A 12,717-nucleotide genomic window follows, 5' to 3' on the forward strand; every position below is an offset into this window, starting at 1 on the left:
GACCAGCCTTCTCAGTATTTCAGACCATAAACTACTTACCATTCCCTCATTGCGAGTAATTGGCCTAGAGAATGACACAGGAAAAAATTTATCACCGTTCCTGCCCCATCTCCGCGAGCTCATCCCCGTCCCTGCGAGCTCGGTCCCTGTCCCTGCGAGCTGTCAGATCCCATCTGCACAGACCTCGAATAGTTATACTGAACTTATTTTATTAAAGTATAATTGTCACTTTATAAACACTAATAATACACAGCAAGGATCAACAAAACCCCTGTCTCCCCTCCCTTTCACAAATATCCCCTCCACTATTGTGAAAACTGAACAAACCAAATTACTACAGAATGCTACACAGAAAAATCAAGCTAACAGAATACTTTAGTCACACATGGCAAGAATAGTGTTAGAGGAGTGAATTAGGGCAACTGCCCACTGGTCAGAGAGAGAGCTCTAAGCCAGCTGGAAGCTAAAGAAACACAGCCTGGGCTTTGTGGTCCCCAGTTATGTCTAATACCAGCTCTAGCAGGATACATATTTCAGATCTGAAATATTCTAATCACAAAATATAAAATAAATTAATTTTTTTCTACCTTTTGTTGTCTGGTAATTTTATTCTTCAAATCACATTGCTCTCAGGCTTTGGTTTTGGATTCCTTCTGTCTTAATTGTGGCATGGCTGGTTCCTGAAGGTAAAATAGGCACAAGAGGAACTGGGGAGGAGATGCCGCGTGACACGGGCGCAATTTTTTTTACCACAGAAGCAAGACTTTTCATCGCTCCCATGGGGCGGTAAAAAGGTCTTGTCCCCGTTTCTGCAGTAAACCAGTTGCATATGTCTCCATTCCTGCGGATTTACTGTGCTGACCACGTTTTACCGCAGTAAACAGTCCCCGTGTCATTCTCTAATTGGCACCAAACATCAAAACATCTTTTCCGTGGTTGTTCCCCAACTTTGGAACACTCTGCCCGCTCTTGTTAGAGAAGAAAATAACTTGGATTGCTTCAAGGGCCTTCTTAAAAGCCATCTGTCTAAAGAAGCCTTCAATACCTAGTCCCTTTCTATTCCTTCTCATTTCAAGCTATCCAAAAGAAACAATTGTATTTCTTCCCAATCTGTCTACTGTTTCTTGTCAGTCCTGTCTAGACTGTATACTATCAAGCACGCCATATAATTAATGTTGTTTTATCTCTCTTTTGTAATTATTTGTACTGTTATTGGTGTTATTTTATTTTTTTACCCCAATAAGCCATTAACCTCCCTCCAATTATTGGAAGTCTGGCTCCTGTCTTGGATCATAACTGCTTCTTAGGAGCTGTTGTGGAGCAGGAACCTGAAGATTAGAGGCACCTGAGGTTCCAGGTGCCTCCAATCACTCACAGAAGCTGTTTCTGGTTGAGATGGAAACTCGAAGGAGGAGGAGGAGGCGGCGGCATAAAATGCTGGGCCCTCATAAACATTTTAAACATAAGTTCCCTGATATGCATTTCAGATTTAATATCTGCAGTAAAGATCCAAAGTATTTCTGGTTATAGCCCCTCATTTATCTACTGTCTGCCTCTGGAGCTTCAATGATAGAATTACTACTGGAGTCTTAGAAAGCAGTAATAGTCTTGGTTGGTTGCTCCCAGACTCCAAACATATGCAGGTTCTACTGAATATGTCCTCTAAATTAGGAAATATTTAGGCAGGGTAGCTAGATTTTTAAGTGGATGATTTTTTAAACTTTACTTTCTAGGAATCCATTTTTCATTGCTTTATTGCAATGTTTTTCCATACTTCTCCCTCCGTATTCGCGGGGGATGCGGGCAGAAATAACGCAAATAACTTTTTTGCATGTTATGAGGTTTTTCGGTAAAATAGACCTGAAAAAAAATACCGTGAATAACCCGACCTGTGATTTGCTCCATACAACGCTGGGAGCAGCGATTTCCAATGTGAAACGCCGGGTTCAGTGATGAAAATTAGGGGGCGGAGTCAGCAGCCGAAAAATAACGAATAAGCGAATCCGCAGATACGAAACTGCAGATACGGAGGGAGTAGTGTAATAAAGTACATTGCTTTGAGGGGGGAATTGTTAACATGTGGATAGGCAATTAATAAGAGGCCCTTGTTCAAAGGAATTTACATGCATCAAATAAGATTTTGAGCAAAGAAGTAGAGAATGACTCGGGGAAAAAATCTGTCCCCGTCACTGCCCCGTCCCCGGCCCACCGTTCCCTTCACCGCCCCGTCACAATCCCCACAGCATCCATATAAGCCTCAGTACTGCAATATTTAGCTTATTCCTTCCTTATAAATCAAAGTTCTGGCTGCTGAACTAGAGAAAGAGATGTTCAGCTGGCAGGGCTTTTTTATAAATTTTTATCAACACAACTAATATACTACTTTATCCTAAAGCAAAAAAATAAATAAATAAATATAATTTTTTTTTCTACCTTTGTTGTCTGGTTTCTGCTTTCCACATCTTCTCATTCAATTCCTTCCATCCACTGTGTGTCTTCTCTCTGCGTCTTCCATTTGCTGTTACTGTGCCTCTCCCTTCACCCCCCCCAATTGGTCTAGCACCCATCTTCTTCCCTCCGCTCCCCCATAGTGTGGCATCTGTCTTCTTCCCACTCTGTCTTCCACATTTCCCTTCAGGGTCTGTTCCTCTCCACCCTCCTTCAATGTCTGTCCTATTCCTTTCCATCACCACCCTTCCCTCCCTCCTTTACCATCTGTTCCTTTCTACTACCCTTCAGCTCCTCTCGCGTGGCCTATCTATCTACCTTCCTCCCTCTTATTTTCATGGCACGTTACAATGTAATTTGTGCAAGCCACTGGAGCCTGCGAGCTCGGTCCCTGTCCCATCCCCACAAACTATCTCGCTTCTGTGCTCCTATTTTCCCCATTTCTAATATCTCCCCTATGTATCTGCCATTGCCCCCCCCCTGTGTCCATATACCATCCCCATGGCATGTCCCCTTTGTCCCTATGTCTCTGTCCCTATGCCCCCATGTACATAATTTCCCCTCTGTTTCTGTTACCTTCCTGTCCAGATTTCCCCTCTCTTCCTCACCAATGTGTCTCTTCTCTTCAACCCCATCTAGCTTCTTTCCCCCTCTCCTGCTTCCAGCATCTGGCTCACCTGCCTGTCTTCCCCTTTCTTTCCTGCTGTGGGTTTCTTTCTCTTCCTCTTCATCCCCTTGTCCCAGAATCTCTTTCCCTTTCACTCTCTCCTTACTAGTGTTAGCTGGGAACACGTCCAGCAGCCCCCTCCCGCCTGATTGCAGCGTTACGCCAGCTCCCTCCCTCCACCTCACCTTAGATGCCGAGTTTGCCGGCTTTCTTTTTCACCCAGTCACACGCGCGGCTGCTCAGTTGTTCAATCATCTCCTCTGATGCAACTGGAAACAGGAAGTTGCAGCAGAGGAGAAGATTGAACAACTTGAGCAGCCGCACGTGCGGCTGGGCGAAAAAGAAAGCTGGCAAACTCTGCATCTAAGGTGAGCTGGAGGGAGGGAGATGGTGGAACGCTGCGATCCAGTGGGTGGGGGCTGCTGGACCGCGCGATCCTCGATTGCCTCACTGCGGAGACAAGACCATTCATCGCTCCACGGGGCAGTGAATGGCCTTGTCCCCGTCCCCGCAGCGACCACTAATTTTTCTTTCCCCGTTTCGGCGGGTTACCCGCGGATACTTGCGGCTAGCCGCGGGTAACAACCACCGTGTCATTCTCTACAAAGAAGTAGGATTTTAGAAAATCTCCCAACACATACACATCTTTAATCATGTGTGTTAGGATTTCCAAAGCTTGCACACTAGTGCTGCCCGATTCACCGATTCATTTCGGGTGATTCGGTTTGAATCGATTCAAAAACAAAACAAAAAAAAATTGGCCTCCCAATTCGGCGACTAACCCTCCCCCCCTAAAACAGGATCAGCAGCGCTGTCTCTTGTTGGCCAGCCGCTGCCGCTCCTACTTTAGAGGGCGAGTGGGGAATGTCAGTCGGGAAGTGCTTCTGTACTGCTTCCCCCCTGGCCTCCCGGCATCAATTTACATAATTTCAGCAGCCTGGATAAGATCGCTAGTGCTAGTGATCTGTGCAAGCTGCCATCAGGTCTTCCGAGCTGCCTTTTCTCTGCCGCAGTCCCGCCCCCTCCACTGGCGTCAGAGGAGGGGTGGGACCGCGGCAGAGAGAAGGCAGCTCGGAAGACCCGATGGCAGCTTGCAAAGATTGCTAGCACTAGCGATCTTATCCAGGCTGCTGAAATTAGGTAAATTGATCCAGGAGGCCAGGGGGGAAGCAGTACAGAAGCACTTCCCGACTGACATTCCCCACTCGCCCTCTAAAGTAGGAGCGGCAGCGGCTGGCCAACAAGAGACAGCGCTGCTGATCCTTCGGGGGGGGGGGGTTGTACAGGCATTCCGGGGAGGGTGCAGTCCTTCAGTGGGGGAGGTTGTACAGGCCTTCCGGGGAGGGTGCAGGCTTTTGGGGGGAGGGGTGTACAGACCTTCAGGGGGGACAGACAGACCTTGGGTGCAGGCCTTCGGGGGGGGGGGACAGGAAGGCCTTGGGTGCAGGCCTTCAGGGGTGGGGTGTAGGCCTTTGGGGAGGACAGACCTTCAGGGGAATGGGCCCTGGTGTAGAAGTACACAGAGGGAGGAGGAAGGGGAGGGTTCAAAGAGACATGCATATGCCGGACTTTGGGGGGGAAGAAATAATGGGTCTAAAAATAGAGGAGAGGGAGAGAGATGATGGGCAATGGGATTTAGGGAGGAAAGGGAGAGAGATACTGGATAGGAGGATAGTTGGGAAAAGAAAGAGAGAGATGGTGGACCCTGGGGTGGTGGGGAAGGAGGGAGAGATGCTGGATGAAAGGGTAGTTGAGAAAAGGTGGCTCTATGGATGGAGATGAAAAAAAGGAAAGATGCCAGACCTCTAGGGGAGGGAAGGGAAATGGAAGGGGAGGACAGAGATGGAACATGGATAGTTAGCATGGAAAAAGAAGAAAGAAGGAGACCCTGGCAAGCAAGTTATCAGAAGACAACCAGAGCCTGGGACCAACAAGATTTGAATAATGACCAGACAACAAAAGGTAGAACAACTAATTTTATTTTCTGTTTTGTGATTACAATATGTCAGATTTGAAACATGTATCCTGCCAGAGCTGGTGTTAGACTGCACATGTGAGCTAGGATTTAACAGAGAGAGGAAAAGTCTTTTATGTTTGTTTACACCACAGCGCCAGTGTGGTTAGGAGAAGGCAAAGGGGGTGAAGAGGCTATAAAAGGGGTGAAGAGGTTATAAAATAAACCCACCAGGATGGTTTTAAAAAAACACCCAATTGGGCAGGAAAATTGAATCAAATCGAAAAATCAATTCAATAGGCTGAATCGAATCACATTTTTTCTCCCTGAATCGGGCAGCACTATTGCACACTAAGCACAGAAAAATCAGTGCCAACTAAAAACACGCTAAATGCTATTCTATAAGCAGCACTCAAAGTTAGGTATTGTTTGTAGAACAGCGCTGTGATCTGCTCCTAGGTATGAGGATTTACACTAACTAAACCCTAGTGTAAATCCTTGTGCCTAAATTAGGTGCTGATCTCCGTTATTCTATAACAGCATGCATAAATTGCAAGAATGCTTCTGACCCTCCTATGACCATTCCATGGCCATGCCCTTTTCTTGAATAGGCCTGTAAAATTTACACTTGGATCCCAGTGATTAAAAATGCAGCATAAATTTTAATTGATTCTAATTAGTACTGATAATTAGCACCCAATTATTGGTAATAATTGGCTTGTTATTCACGGAGATTGGGTACTTGCCAACACCATTCTCCCATCTAAGGAAGTGCCTTACAGCATAGGTGTGTTTAAAACTGGAAGGTGGCCATAGGTGCCATTTCCAGCGCCTACGTTTCATATAGCTGTGATTCTGCAAACGGCACTGATGGGTGACTGACATGTGAACAGCACCATGTTTGGAAGCACCGCCCGATAACGGCACCATTTGCAGAATCTGGCCTTTAGTCCCTAGTTTATAAGATTGAAATTTACTTTGGCTTAAATCACAGGAAGGTAAAAACAAAACAAAAGGAAAACCCTATGTATGATTTGTTCACTGAAAAGGTCAAATTGAGTAATCAGATTTGACAATTTGGCGAATAAAGCTGAAAATAAATTTCCTATTGTTATTTTCATGCAGATATGAAATTACAGCAGGTGCAATTTAAGGTCAAAGATACAACAGCATTAATAAAAAGATAAAAGAAAGAAATATGAAAGAAATGACTCAGAAAAATGGCAAACTACTTGGACTGGCTTTACACTCAAATATATTTCTGCTTTTTGCTGACCCAGATTCTGTTTCATTGAAGATTTGATAAGGAATAAACTAATGCTTACGCTGCTATAGAAATGTTCGCTGCTGATATGGGGCTAACTTCTGCCACTTCCTTGGCCTTTTGGAGAGCAAGTTTCTGATTTGTCGCTTCTTCCAGCTCCTCTTCATCCTGTTTGAGAAAAGTCCAATGGTATTCCTTATTCATATTTGCTCATGCAGAAACCTACCGCATTACACAGAAGACTGTAAGTGAACATGCCTCTCTTCTTCATATAGAGATATCCTGTTACAGTTATATGTACTCATGTACCAAGTTTCAGTGCCCGAGGGCTGTAAATGTATCCCATTTTCAAGGCTAAACCACTGAAGGTAGGCAAGCATGAAAGTTTGACAAAGCCAAACTGGGACACATTCTGTCCTCTAATTTATATGTATAGACCTCTGTTCTTGCACAGAACAGTAACTCAAAGCAATTAACAATAGAAATAATGCATTGTTAATCTAAAATACATCTAACTCAGCATAAAAACTGAAGATGATTGACACTGAGGCGCAGAATAGGACATGGCAGTGAATCTTAACCAAAACTGAAACAAATTATTCTCCTGCCTATGTTTGGAATCTCTGGTTTGTTTTATCTTCTACCTGTTTTTTAAAATTTTCTTTCAATAGTCTTTCTCCATCTTTGTCTCAATCTATTTTCTTTTCTTACTTTATTGCCTCACTCTAATTTGCTCAGCTCTTTGTCTTTTTCTTTGATTCCTGAATTATTCTCTACACTAGTGCCCGTCAACCCAGTCTTTAGGGCATACTCCAACAAGTCACATTTTCAGGATTTCCATATGCATGAGATAGACCTGCATGCCAAGAAGGCAATGGATGAAAATCTATCTCATACATATTCATTGTGGATATCCTGAAAACTCAACTGGCTGGGTGTGCCTCAAGGACCGAGTACAGAAGCACTGCTCTACACTCTAATGGCGTCCACCCTCCCTCCCCACATTCCTTTTTCCAACTTTCTCCTTCCGGTCTAGCCTTCTCTTTCTCCTCACCCATCCTTGATCCAAGGGATGCTTCGTACCTTCTTTCCCTGGCATATTTTCTTATTTCCTCCTCTCAGGCCCCCTCCCTAGAAAAACCTGCTTACTGTTCCACAGACATCCCTACTCCACATGACTCATTCAGCTCAAGGGGTGTGGCACCCTGAGACAACCTTTGCTTTGGAGTACCCATCTTGAAGCCCACATCAGCTTCCCCCCACAATCAGCTCTCCCCATCTGCCTGCTAGTATGCATGCATCAGCTCCTTACTATATACTTTTAAAAGCAGTGCTAGCATCTACTTTGCTTTTGCTGCTATAATCTCTTGTCTATACTGCTGCTAGTACTGACACAAGTTTAAATATGAGAACAAAGAGGAGAGTGTGGTATAGTGGTTGGAGCTACAACCTCAGCATCCTGAGGTTGTGGGTTCATACAGCACAGTTACTTACCATAACAGGCGTTATCTAGGGACAGCAGGCAGATATTCTCATATATGGGTGACGTCAACCACAGAGCCCCGATGTGGACAGCTTCACAAGCAGACTTGCTTGAAAAACTTTTGGAAAGTTCGCAACTGCCGCACCGCGCATGCGCGAGTGCCTTTCCACCCTATGTAGGGCGCACGTCTCCTCAGCGTCTGCTCAGTTCAGATAGCTAGCAAAGAAGACAACCAGGGGAGATGGGTGGGTTGTGAGAATATCTGCCTGCTGTCCGTGGATAACACCTATTACGGTATAACACCTATTATGGTAAGCAACTGTGCTTTATCCCAGGACAAGCAGGCAGCATATTCTCACATATGGGTGACCTCCAAGCTAACCAGAATGGGATGGTGGGAGTGTTGGCAATTCAGGAGAATAAATTTTGTAATACTTCCTGGCCAAAGTGAACCGAGGACCAAGTGGCAGATTTGCATATTTCCTCAATATGAGTAGATCTAAGGAATGCTATAGATGCCACCATGGCTCTAACTTTATGGCTGTGACTCGACCTTCTAGATGCAGTCCAGCCTGAGCATAGCAGAAAGAGATGCAAGCAGCCAACCAGTTGGAGATGATTCGCTTCGACACTGGATGTTCCAACTTGTTTGGATCGAAAGAGATAAAAAGTTGGAGAAGATCTTTGTTGCTTAATCCTTTGTAAGTAGAAAGCCAAAGCACGCTTGCAGTCCAAAGTATGAAGAGCTATTTCTCCAGGGTGATAATGAGGTTTTGGAAAAAAAAAAAACACTGGAAGTGCAATGGATTGATCGAGATGAAATTCTGAAAGTTTCCAAGTTTATTGTAAATTTGATAAAATGCTTATCAAAATACTAAGCATATTACAGCAATAAAATAGGGATAAGAACACAGATAAAAACCAGAATTAAAAACAACAATATTAAACAAACAAAATATACTCAGACGAACAAGATACAAAATAAATGTAATAAGAACAAAAGGATAGGGGGAGAACTACACTAAATACAGAAAAGAAAACATATATGGGAAAAAACAAAAGGACTAAGGGGTTTAATAAAAAAAGAATAGTAGCATAATTAGCCGAAGGCATCAATGAATAAGAAGCTTTTAGGAAGAATTTAGGATGAGTACAAAGGACCACCTTGTCTTGATGGAATACTGTGAAAGGTGGGTCCGCTACAAAAACTTGTAGCTCACTGACTCTGCGAGCAATGAGAAAGACCACTTTCCAAGTGAGATATTTGGGATGAGCTGAAGACAGTGGTTCAAATGGAGGCTTCATTAACCTAGCAAGAACCACATTTGAGAGGTGGTTTGACATTGGAAAAACCCTTTCATAAATCTGGAAACCACATGATGAGCAGATAAAGGTTTCTCCTCCAATGGCTGATGAAAAGCAGCAATTGCACTGAGATGGACTTGAATGGATGTTGCTTTTAGTCCTGATTGAGATAAGTGAAACAGGTAATCCAGAACTGAAGATAAGGAGGTAGTCTGAGGCTCCTTTTGTTGAAGAGCGTACCAAGCAGAAAACCTAGCCAATTTCTGGTTGTAGCATTGCCTAGTGGTAGGCTTCCTGGAAGCCTCTAAATTGTCTTTGACAGATTGAGAGAACTGTAGATTGGCAATTACGTTGAAAGGTACCAAGCTGTCAGATGCAGAGACTACAGGTTGGGATGAAGTAGAGAACCCTGACTCTGTGTAAGCAGAGACGGAAAAACTGGTAGAAGTAGTGGCCCCCTGCTGCTGAGTTGAAGTAGAAGGGAGAACGAAGGTTGTCTGGGCCACCGAGGAGCTATCAGAAGCATGGTGGCATGTTCGTCTTGAGAACTAGAGGGAATGGAGGAAACGCATACAGGAATTTGTTCGTCCATTCTAGAAGAAAAGCATTTGCCTCCAGGTGATGAGGAGAGTAGATCCTGGAGCAAAACTGAGGCAGTTTGTTGTTATGGGTAGACACAAATAGATCTATCTGAGGGGTTCCCCATTGAGAAAAATGTGATAGAGAGGTGACAAATTGAGTGTCCATTCATGAGGTTATAGAAGATGACTCAATTTGTCCGCCAGAAAGTTTTTCTCTCCTTGAATGTAGACTGCTGTCAGAAGTGTTGTGAAGAATTGCCCAATTCCAAACTTTCTGAGCTTCCTTGCAAAGAGGGAGGGATCCCATTCCTCCCTACTTGTTGACAAAGTACATGGTGACTTGATTGTCTGTATGAATGAGGACTACTTGATCGTGAAGAAGATGTTGAAAAGCTTTGAGAGCATTGAAAATCGCTCTGAGTTCCAACAGATTTATGTGGCTCCGACGATATGTGCTGGACCAATGCTCTTGAGTAAGGAGACCATCGAGATAAGCCCCACAAGCGAAGGTCGAGGAATCTGTCGTGAGGACCTTCTGATGAGGGGGCGTTTGAAACAGCAAACCTCTGGAGAGATTGAAAGAGAGCATCCATCAGTGAAGGGAGTGCCTCAATGAAGGAGTCACTGTAATGTGTTGAGAGAGTGGATCGGAAGCCTGTGCCCACTGAGACGTCACTGTCCACTGAGGAATTCTGAGGTGAAGTCTGGCAAAAGAAGTCACATGAACTGTAGAAGCCATGTGACCTAGGAGAACCATCATGTGTCTTGCTGAGAGTGAAGTGAGGGACGACACCTTGAGACAAAGCTGAATGAGAGCATCCTGACGCTATTGAGGAAGGAATGCTCTGAGTTATACAGTGTCCAGTACAGCTCCAATGAACTGTAGCTGGGATTTTGGAAAGTTTATTTCAAACCCCAAATGTTGGAGGAATCAAATAATCCTTTGGGTCGCTACAAAACCCCCCCTGAGATGTTGAATCTTTGATGAGCCAGTCATCCAAGTACGGGAAAACCTGGAGACCATGGCTGTGCAGAGCTGCTTCCACCACTACTAGGCACTTGGTGAAAACTCTAAGAGATGATGCCAGGCCGAAAAGCAGCACTCTGTATTGAAAATGATGATTTCCCACCCAAAATCTGAGAAAATTATGAGAGGCTGGATGAATGGGAATGTGTCCAATATAGGTCACAGATCCACCCCCCCCCCCCCCCCATTTTCTTCGGGATAAGGAAGTAACGGGAGTAAAACCCCGCACTCTGCTTTTCCAGAGGAAGTTCCTCGATGGCACTAAGACGAAGCAGAGCTTGTCCTGAAGTTGAAGGGTGGTCTGTGATGGATTTGAAGGATACTCTTTTGGGGGAAGATCTGGTGGAATCTGAAGGAAGTGAAAAGACTAACCTTCCCTGATGATTGTGAGAATCCAGAGGTCAGAGGTAATGAGTTCCCATCGATGATAAAAATGATGGAGACGACCTCCTATGGGAAGAGGCGAGAACAGAGGCAAAACGATTGACGTTATGTTCTGTGTGAGATGGTGTAAAAAGCTGAGTAGGCTTAGGCCCAGCAGGAGTCTGAGGTTTACGCTGCCTGTTTTGTTGCTGCTGTTGTTTCTTAGGAGGTGGCCTTGAATAAGGTGCTGCCTTCTGAGGATAACCCCTCTGATAAGATGGAGGAGACCTGTAACTCTTAGCAGTGGAAGGCTTCGGCCGAACTATGGAGGCAAACAATTTCCCATGCTCAGACAAGCATACCCAGTTCTTCCAAATACTCCTTAGAGTATGTTGAATCAGACTCCAAAGTGATGTTGAGGTCTTTACACATTTGACAGAGAAATTTTTTTAAAAAAGGACACTGGATCAGAAGAGGGGTGGTCCTGTTGAAGTGAAGATGATCAAGAACCCCTTGAAATAACTCTCATGGCAGAGAAAGGTGAAACCTCTCTGGAATATTGATAGCGCAGATCAGAATCCATAGGCAAAGAAGTAGACGAAAGACCACTTCTAGAATGAGCCGGAGAAGCAAAACGTTTTCAGTTTGAAGAACCAGCTGGTGAAGAAAACCTCGCAGGAGAAGAACTCGACTGATGTGAATGCTGTGGCCCTACCATAGATTTCATCGACAAGGAAGTTGGATGCCTTGAGAAACGAGGTCTGTCTCAAGAAGAGGACCTGGGCCTCAATGAATGTCTCGACAGATGGTCTGGAGATGAACTGTACCCCGGGGAACTCGCCCCATGCCTTGAAAAAGGCAATGCCTTATGTGTAGAGGTAGGGCTGGAAGTTGGAGATCGAAGTCGAGACACTGATAAGGACTCAGCTCCTTGTGCAGATGCATCTCGAGACACTCGCAAGGACTCAACTCCTTGCACAGAGTATGTGGATTGACCTCGAGGCACTCTCAAGTATTCGACTCCTTGTATTACTGCTAAGTGCTCCAGCTGGATTGCAGGAAGCAGGGTCGAGGTAGGAGTTAATTTGGCAAGCATGTTACCAAACTCCTGATGCAGAATTACTTCCAGCATATTCTGCAAAGCCCATATGGAGGCCACTGGAGCTGGTACATTTGGTGTGGCTATGGAGTCCGAGGAAGATAACCTCAAAGAAGAGTGTTGCCTTGATTTTGACACATTCTTCCTAGGAAGTCTCGAAGTGACTGGGTCCACCAATGTCGCTGTTGGGATGGCCTGTGACTCCTAAGGGAGACACTGAGGATAAGGGCCCCTCTGGAGAGGATTTAGCCGACTTCCCCGAGGATGAGGACTTCCCTATCGAGGAAGGGTTTTGCGAGGTCGAGGATGAAGCTTTGGGCCACACAGAAGACTTCAACCGAGTTGAGGTTGAGGCCGCAATTGGGGTCAAGGCTTTAGTTGAAGATTTTTTCAATCTGAACTCGATATTTAAGAGCTCTATTTCGAAGTGTAGCACAGTGGGTGAATGACTCCGGACGATGGTCGGATCCTAAACACCGTACACACCACTTATGTGGGTCAGTGATGGAGATTACCCTCTGACACC

The 12,717-nt window shown here is 44.9% G+C and overlaps 1 protein-coding gene across 5 annotated transcripts in view; it reads right to left on the reverse strand.

Annotated features, from left to right (window-relative positions):
- The window catches only part of CACNA1B (calcium voltage-gated channel subunit alpha1 B), a 1,471,643-nt gene that overhangs the window by 529,117 nt on the left and 929,809 nt on the right, over window positions 1–12,717 (reverse strand). For all 5 annotated transcript variants that reach the window (XM_033960470.1, XM_033960471.1, XM_033960469.1 and 2 more), the window contains one exon: window positions 6,395–6,501. In XM_033960470.1, the coding sequence (XP_033816361.1) occupies window positions 6,395–6,501 (107 nt within the window). The remainder of the gene's footprint in view (window positions 1–6,394; window positions 6,502–12,717) is intronic.

The sequence above is a fragment of the Geotrypetes seraphini genome, chromosome 10 (genome assembly GCF_902459505.1).
Source record: "Geotrypetes seraphini chromosome 10, aGeoSer1.1, whole genome shotgun sequence".
NCBI classification, from domain to species: Eukaryota; Metazoa; Chordata; class Amphibia; order Gymnophiona; family Dermophiidae; genus Geotrypetes; species Geotrypetes seraphini.